The sequence below is a fragment of the Mixophyes fleayi genome, chromosome 3, assembly GCF_038048845.1.
Source record: "Mixophyes fleayi isolate aMixFle1 chromosome 3, aMixFle1.hap1, whole genome shotgun sequence".
Lineage (NCBI taxonomy): Eukaryota > Metazoa > Chordata > Amphibia > Anura > Limnodynastidae > Mixophyes > Mixophyes fleayi.
The window spans coordinates 161,293,903-161,303,146 of record NC_134404.1 but is presented as its reverse complement, the minus strand read 5'-3'; the positions used below and the strand labels follow the sequence as shown (position 1 = coordinate 161,303,146).

At 36.7% G+C, this 9,244-nt stretch overlaps 1 protein-coding gene across 5 annotated transcripts; it reads left to right on the top strand.

Moving 5' to 3' along the window:
- Positions 1-691: 691 nt before the first annotated feature.
- Positions 692-8,826, top strand: HMGN3 (high mobility group nucleosomal binding domain 3). Of its 5 annotated transcripts, none has more exons than XM_075202678.1 (7): positions 692-963; positions 4,219-4,269; positions 6,339-6,368; positions 6,841-6,891; positions 7,715-7,825; positions 7,925-8,024; positions 8,286-8,826. In XM_075202678.1, the coding sequence occupies exons 1-7, from the start codon at positions 949-951 to the stop codon at positions 8,297-8,299; spliced, it is 372 nt and encodes a 123-aa protein (XP_075058779.1). In that variant the 5' UTR covers positions 692-948; the 3' UTR covers positions 8,300-8,826. The 5 variants fall into 5 exon arrangements, with proteins under 5 accessions (XP_075058779.1, XP_075058782.1, XP_075058777.1 ...); XM_075202676.1 differs by having other exon boundaries at positions 734-963; positions 7,712-7,825; positions 7,925-8,106; XM_075202677.1 differs by having other exon boundaries at positions 743-963; positions 7,712-7,825.
- Positions 8,827-9,244: the final 418 nt, after the last annotated feature.

Below are 9,244 nucleotides of genomic sequence, written 5' to 3'. Positions count from 1 at the left end.
CTTGAATCCATACTGCCTAAAATTTTCTACATTTACTTTCAAAGTGATTGATCGCGTACTGTCTCCATCTGCAACGTAGTTTGGATGCATATGTGGATGAACAAAGTGGTAAAGACTAAACAAATTCTCAGAAATATAATAGCAAATCCATTCATATTACAATACAGCCCTCACAAACTCTCTTGTGACATTACCGCAGCTTAGAACCAAGATAACAAATACGATTTGTTTTCCTGTAATGCACGTTTCCATAAATGTAGCCTAGAACGCGACTGCACATTACATGTGCTCTACGCTACAGATGCTAAATTAACAGTACTGCCGAGAACCATCATAACCCGTCATTTTGAACGAGTATTAAACACAAAACGAGCTTCTGTCGCTTCCGTTTCTGCTATAAAATGGCGGTTTGCCACCAAAGAAAAAATATCGCGCTGGCCATACAATTCAAATATAAACAGCCAATTTGCGCCGAGAGGCGGAGCGTGCGCCACGCTTCCCAAAACCCAACGGCTGGAGAGAAACTAAACCGCCACGGCAAGAAGCTGACATCAAGCATATGACGCCCACTGCCTCACATTTGAACTGTCGAAGCCGCGCCCAGTGTTGCCTCTCTATAGGTCCATTGTAAGTGGTAGGTGGAGGCACGGCGAGAGGTGTGGGCTATAGTAAATCACCGCTGTCATATTTGTGTGTACCACGCCCATCTACGACGCGGTTTTAGGCGGCATATACTGGAGGTGGGCGTGACCTGTAAAATTTGTAAACTAGCTTCCTCCAATCAGAGCACTGCATCACTGAACGAGCCAGGATTGGAGGTGGAGAGGGGGAGACTGTAGTTGTGCGGAAAGCGGCAGTGAGGCTTCAGTCACTGCGCTTCCTTTACAGCACCATACCCATCAGCTTCCTCATCCAGCTGCAAGGCCAGGCCTTCATCCCCGGACCACAATGCCCAAAAGAAAGGTGAGGCCGTTCATATCGATAACATTAGGTGCATGGTTTTGCTCATTATCCATTCCTGTGATCCTGTTACAATGCGCTCTTCCTGCTTTGTCTGCAGATGGTCACCTCGTTACCGCGCGTTTTTTGTCTCCACAATGCTATTTCTTTGTCCCCCCGCCCTTATCTTTAACTACAGTCTTAATTTACGTACCAAATATTTATAAACCCGCTTTCTTCGCGGGTCTTGTATGTAGGAGGTTGGGTCCTCTACCCTGATCTTTATTCATTATTGGCCATGCTCAATGACGGCTCATGGAAAGAGCGGAGAACGGTGACGTCCATGTTTCTGGAGCTCACTGAGTCACACTAGCAGTGTGGGTACTCGTGGGCCTCTGCTCCATGGGTCTACGCTCTGTCTGAAGGATTGGACTATGTGTTTCATGGCTTTGTTATCTCCCACATTCCTGGAAAGTCTGTGCGTGTGTAAATGGAAATTATTTTCATAATGTGTTGAACTTGTGACTGTAACTTGGCAGTCTTGTGAGCACTGCCTTGCCGTTTACATGTCAGCCTTATCACGTTAGGCAGGCCATTTTATGTATCTCTTATCAAAAGTTTTCAATGTGAATACACAAACTTACACGTTCTTTGCCAAGAACTCTTAAAAATTCAGAGCCCAAAATGTAAATCTTGTAATTGTGCAGCGTGGTGAGTCCAGGGAATGTTGTAACACATGTAAAGTTATTTTTAAAATGAAGTTATTTCCACACTTAAAACATTTGCCTATCAATATATTTATTATGTTGCTTGTATGTAGCAGTTCCTAAAATATGGATGACTTTAATCTATAAAGATCAATTAAAATATGTCGTCATATCAGTTATGTAATTGCATATAAAATCTATAAACATCAAGAAACTAATGTTCACATGGTGCTCTTTTCATATTTAGTTATAGTATTTTATTGCACCCAGATTGAGTGAGTCTTTGAAAACTAATCATTTGGCGCAAAACTGCTGGCACATGTGTTTGAGGAGGGATGAAACTTACTCTTTTGTTAACCATCCTCTTTAAACCTCAGATAGGAACATCTGTCACCCTTTTGAATTTGAACCGGGAAACTATTATGCTATTATGTTTGAATTGCACTATTTTTTTGTTTTATAACTTTTTTTGGTAATTTTTTTTGGCCTTTAAAACTTTTTTTTTTTTATAATGTAACCTGCTTTTTATTTTATTTTCTATTGTCTACGTATATATGGACACTTTGAAGGCTTCTGATATGAATAGATGGTTAGCTAGCATGGGGTATAGAATTTTTTTTCAAAAATAGTGAGCCGTTATTGTGGAATGTGACTGCCTTTTGCATTATATTGCACCTTTCATAATGTTTTTGTAAATAGTGCTGTCATTGAATCTATATCCACAGGTATTTGCTTCGGTCCTGGGCAAAGTGGTTTAAATTTACACTTGTAATCTTACTGTTTCTATGCAGTATATCAGAAAGTGAAATCTAATTTTCACTTAATAGATTTAGCCTATGTTTTGACCACATTAATTTTATCTAACTGCTAGTTGCTTATAATTCTGTTTACATGCACTTTGAAACAGTCTAACAGTGTCATTCACTAGAAAACTTAATTTAAAGTAGTTCAGGTATATTCCTTTTTTACCTTTTAAATAGCCCATTTAAACAATGGAGGCTCGGCTCTAGGCTTTTCTAGCTATGTGTGATTGTTAGTTGTACACCATATTCTTTTCATTGTTTCCTAGGACTGCAACATTTTCAGCACATGCTAAAAAAATCAGCTGCTGGGGCATGGAATTCTTTTAAAGTCTATTTTTTTTTTGCAATTTGAGTAAAATTTTCCACCCAAGCAATGCTTTGAACCAATGTGAAACCCATTAGTTCTTTTGTATGCAAATTATATAGTAAAACATACCATGTTTTTATACTGACTTTACACAGCCAGCAGAGAAGTGTTATGTTGTAGGAATAGATTATTACGCTTAATTTTGTTTTCCCGCTAAAATACTGTGGTTTTTACCAATGTTCTGTTATTCAATGTATCAATGATTATTTGTATGTAAACCATTATCTTTTTATACTAAGAACCTGTTGCACTTTACTTTATTGGGTAGTTCTACCCAAAAATTAACAATGTAGCAGCTTACCTGAATAACTGGATGCTTGAAATAGGACTTCACTTTCACATTGCTTACTTAACATGCAAAAGCACAGGTTGCTAAGCAGTTGGTTTTTAAAAACACAACCGTGGAGTCCAATTTGATTCCATGGTTACAGATGTTGCTTTGGAGTGTCAGGTTGTTAAAATCCTGACACTCTGAAAAATAAAATAAATTATCAAATGACCGCAACAGTAGGCTTCTACTTGCTAACCAGGAGGTTAGGATATGAGTCCTATTTCAAGTATCGGGAGCTATTGTGGGCAGTTGTTGAACTCGGTATAGTTTTAATGCAGATTCTTGTTTTCTCCAGCTAAAAATAATAGCAAATGTATTATAGCAAAGGTTAGCTGTTAAATAGGAGGTAGTTCTAAAGCTGTTGCCAGGTTTAGATTTCGTTTTTGGGGATAATCTAGATAATAAATGCAGTGTATATCGATTTATATTTAAGTTTTTGCTTCTGAAGTAGCATTTATTTTTTATTGGGAGTGGTGCGTGCAGGGTTGTATTTATGGCAGTATTAGTAAACACTTCCTGTCCTCCATTTGATTAGATGAATTTCAAATTGTTGGTTTGTGAAGAAATTTTATTTAATCATCCATTTATCTGTACCACTAAGAAAAGGGGCACGCAAGCATATTGCTTCCCAAAGTGCAACAAACCGTGAGATGACTAAGTATGCAGAAAGGATCAAGGATACCTATGGGTGGGGGGTGCAAAGCATTGTATAATGTGCATCAGTCTGATAAAAGAATTGATAAATGTTGTGGTTTTGTTTTTTAAACGTTGTTGTCATTTTGTCAAACATTCGAAATAGAACACTATGAAGCAGTTCACACCCTACATGCTGCTGATTTTGTTTTTGAGGAATTTGTTTTGGGGTTTTTTTACTTGTGTCTTTAGGGCAAATCTTGTCATTCTTTCATTTGTATGCATTCCTGAATAAATGCAAAATAAAAAAAATCTATTTTTTTTGTTGTTGTTTTATTGTAATTTGACCTGAAAACAGAATGTGTAGGTGTGGTGTAGGTGCACCTAATTTTGACATCTTAATATTGCTGATTATTCATAGTCTTTCTTCTATTACAGTCTCCAGAGGGTGCCGAAGCCAAGGATTCTGGCAAAGTAACTAAACAAGAGGTAAGTATATAATTCCTGTTTCTCAGTGCCCCGTTAAGCCTGCTGTGCTGTTTTCACACTGGACCAGAGCTGTCAGTCAGTCTCTGCTAGTTGTATAGCTAAATAATCCTCTCACTTGCCTGATTATTCAGCTCCTAGTCATTGCTTTATGGTGGAATACCGGACTTGTCTTTTAGAGGTTATGGGACCTATTTATCAATCCATTTTTACATAAAAATCCCTCTTCTTTTTTTTTTTTTTTAAAAGTAGAGTTGAAATTTATTAATAGGACAGATATCTACAGTATATGATCCTTTGCCTCTTTCTTCTAACTCAAAAGCAGTCCCCATAAATGCCTATGGGGACTGCTACTTAGCGCAATTTAACAAGTTCTGAAAATCAAAGAAGCCCGTTAGCCGTTGAAGCCTATGGGGAGAGCATTGCGGTGAGGGATCTTAGGATCCCTCACCACATCTACCTGCTCTCCCCTCTGGTCACTATCGCAGTGGTGGCCTCTCTGCGATAGTTGCCATAGAGGACATAGGAGACAGGACTTCACAGGAATAGCAGTTTTTTGTTACTGCTGTTTCAAAAGAAGAACTTTAATAAATAGTCATGTTATTTCATTCCTTATCTTTGTTACAAGGTGTGAAATTGATTGGGTTTAAAATGTGGTTCACAATAAATATGCTCCATTGTGTGCACCACTGTGTTTTCGCTCATCTTTCTTTTCCCTCATGTCTGTTCCATTTGTTGCACTCGCCCCTTATTTCTTTTATCTTTTCTGCTGCATCTACGTCCCATCGTTTATCTGTATGTCTCCCGTGCCCCATGAATCATGTCTCTAGGGTTCATTATCTCATGATTGCCCCTGCATTATATCAGCCTGTGCCCATGACAGTATTCAGTGGCTAATGTTATACCAGCATGTGTCAACACATCACACAGCCTGTAGTATTCCAAGATACATCATTCTGTGCCCATTATAGTATACCAGGAAGTGAAGGACATTAAAATACTATTTTAATAAAGAAAATAGCTTAATTGCAGACTTTTAAAATGTACAGACTTTTATTGGGAGAGGGTAGAGGGCATGCATGGGAGCCACATCGGGCAACTGGGTGCGAAAGCAAAATTCCATCTTTCTTGTAAGAGGTTGTACAACGCCATGGACTATTGTTACTGATTACCCTCCCAAAATTCAGTCCTCTTTTTGGTGATATGCAAACAATGAAAAAACTTTCTCTATAATAATATGGTTATAATATGTTGTCTACTTTTTCTGAAATTTGTATACTTGCAAACAAAAGCATTTTGCATGTTTATAAAATTATCATATAATAAAACTTACTTTTAGTTCAATGTATTGCTACACCTTACCCAATTAGATTTTTTTTAAAAAAGGCAATAACTTGCATTATTCTACAGATCTGCTTTTCTTGATCAGCATTTCTTTGTAGACTTGCATATTTTCTTTACATTTGGGTGGGGTGTGCAATGACATCATAAATGTGTGCCTGTCGGGCAACACACATTAGTGTTTTCCACCATTAATTTGTTAATAATAGAAACTTCAATTTGTTTGTTATATATCTATATCACCATAATTGCACTTTTCAGTAGGGCTTGCAATGCTTATGTATTCTTTAGTCTTGTATCTTAAAATGAAAAGAATACAAACACAACCCACACAGTACCTTTGTGGGTTTCCATTTCATTCTATTAGATGCGATATGAGTTGTCCTAAAATTTTAAAGCTCCGTTTAAAATTGTAGAATACATCGATTGTAGCAAATTCAGATGTTTGTGGCTGAGAAGCTCATTAACAGCGGATAGGAGATATGTTCATCCATTGACAACGTTAGAAATTACTCAGAAGTTAAACAAAATTAGTTAGTCGTTCGTAGTAGTTTTTCCCTAGCCGCGTTTAGTACCTGGCTCTTAGAATTTGTCCAGCCTTAGGTTATGTATATACATAAAGTTTCTTTAGTCTCAATTATTGTTTTAGCAAAAACATACTACTTTACTGCATGGTATAAGTATCTACAGAAAAACACATATTTATTATTTTTTTTTTCAATGTCTCCCAGCCAACCAGAAGATCAGCAAGATTGTCATCAGTAAGTATTTTTTTAGAATGTATTTTGTCTTGATCTTGCTATTTTAAAGTTATTTCATATTTCCATTTGACTGTAAAATCTAATTTAGGAATGTTGCTAACATGAATTCTATTGTCCACTGAGATTTGTTTTATTAATTTAAAATAGGTCCCCTTTCATCTATTTTTCTGCAAACATGTATGTGAACAAACCCTAATAAGGTTTTTATGCAGTGTATATTTCTCCTGACTCAACAAATGTCTAGGGCTATAAGCACTTTAAATTAATTAGAAACTCACATAATTTTATCTATGTATGGTAAGGGTCATCCTTCAAACTCTCAAACTAAGAAATATGGATACTGTACAAAAGTAACAACTTCCTACATTGTGTAGGAAAAATTGGTATAAATCTTTTCATGCTGCTATTGTAGTAATTTAATAATTTTATGGTTAATGTGTGTTATATGAATATTTTCGTCTTATTTTTTTAGAAACCTGCCCCATCTAAACCTGAAGCAAAACCAAAAAAAGCTGCAGCCAAGGTGAAGCCGCTCTCCTTCTCCTTCCCTCTTTTATTCTCTTACAAGTAGCGTGATTAAGACAAATGTGTTATAATCTGAGGCACCTAGTTATATTTCTGTTGTGACTCAAATCAATTGACATTTTAAGATGGCAATGGGTTATCCATTGCCACCCCTTAAATTGTACGCTCCTTTGAGCAGGGCCATCTCTCCTCCTGTCTTCACCACTTTTAACTCTGCTCTCCAGCTACCTAGCCCTCCTCCTCGAGGACCCTCTTCCCTCTGTCCCCTCTCGCTCCCTCCTCTCCCCTCTGAGAGTCTCCCTGCCATCCCTCTTGGACTCCGTCGTTGGCGGACCTTCCCCTCCCCCGCCCCTTTAGCTGTGCCTTGAGCTCACTGAGTTACTGTGCTTATTGTTTACTGTGCTGTCTCCTCGTATTGTAATTTTGTTTGTCCCTGTACGGCGCTATGGACACCTAGTGGCGCCCTATAAATAAAAATTAATAAATAATAATAATTGCCCATTATATCCATATAATGGGCAATAATATGGATATAAATATCCATAATATGAATATTATTAATTTATTGGGGGTTATGACAAGAGCTCATTGAATTTTTGCCCTCTATGCATACTTGCTATTTGACTGTATGGTATTATTTAATTGGGCATCTGTTCTGGACTGGCTTGTTGCATGACATTATATTCACACCTCTACACTCTGGAAATTACTGTCATTTTTTTGTCTCTTGGGTAACTTAAAGTTTCTTATGTAGTTGATACTTTTTGCAAAAAAATGTGTGTTTACATATTGTGTATATCTTATATTTTTTTATGAAGAAGGAGCCAGGAACAAAGGCAAACAAAGGTGCTAAAGGGAAGAAGGACGAAAAACAAGAAGCTGGAAAGGAAGGTACTGCACCATCTGAAAATGGTGAAAATAGAATTGATGAGGTACATTTCATAGATGAGTCAGTGGTGGTGTTTTATACAGTCGTACAGCCATTGATTGCATGTTCATAATGCTTCTTTTTATTGCCCATAATATTACAGATTCGCATCTCTCGCTCAACTGTTAATGTTTCCACATCCAGAGGTGCCCTGCCCAGCACACTGTCAATAAAAGGGCAGATTGAAACAGTGAAAGTTAAGGGTACGGTAGATCATGTTTTTGTGTGCAGTGCATAGAAAGCTAGTAGTGTGGTGCAGTTTCTGTGTGGAAACGAAGTTTTCAGGTAAGGCTTCTTGGGTTTGTAAACTTAAACTATAGTAAGTTTCATCCAAGTTTGCGTAGAATAGGGCTGTTCTTACTGAAGCATTTTTTTTAGTAAACAGAAATGAGTAGGAACTAGGGGTGGAGGTCTGCAACAACTCTATAAGGAATAATCCTGATTCTCTTTGTTTTATCGCACAGGCACAGAAAACTGAAGCGGCGGGCGACAAGAAAGAATAAACTGGTCATGGAAAATTTTCGTTGATTTTACGTACCTCTTGAAGAATTTTAAGAAAAAAAAAATATTTTTCTCAAGTATTTTGTAAATGCTAATTTTTTTAGGACTACGGTAGTTTAACTTTTACATATATATAATGTACATGAACATTTTCCTGTTCATATTCATGCTTTGCTGATTTGATTTTTCTCATTGTCTGCAAGTTATAAAAATATCAAAAAATAGCGTTAGTGGGTGTGTTTGAGGCTATTTTACATATCTACTTTTATTGCTTTTAAGAAAAGAAACTAAAAGTCTTGTGCATACAGCAATGTTTTGTTTTTTTACTGTGCATTTATGATTTTTTTTCCATGCCATTTTATACAGCAATAATTAGTGGTGCTTTTGTACTTACAGTTTTGTGTGGTTTTGAAAATGACTAAATTGTTGTGACCATCTGCTGTTTTTGTTTTCTTTTATTTTTTGTTTTCAAGTTTGAAAAAAATAAATGGTGTTCCCTTTTAATTGTGGTCAACCCATTTTGTTTTGTATTAAGATACTTATTTAATTTCCAATGTCTACAGTTTTGCTTAGGCAATGCTACTGGGACAACACTTGTCCTAATAATGTCATCTCATCTCCCATTTGTTTTAAAGTAGTGTACTTACAAAACCCTGTGATCATGAACCTTCTAGGAAAGCTACCCAACTTTTGCCTTATTTTGCTTGCCCAGAAAAGACGCAACAATATGCATTCATGTAAAAATCGCCAGTACAAATTAGCCCCTATTTAAGATTGGAAATGTATACTTTAAATTGGCTATGGAAAGTATTTGCCTCCTTTTCACACATTTACATCATGAAATCGGAATTCAATTATTCTGAAATTCTTACCTCTGAACAGAAAATAATCTAAAAAGAACAGACCATATGTAGTTTCATAA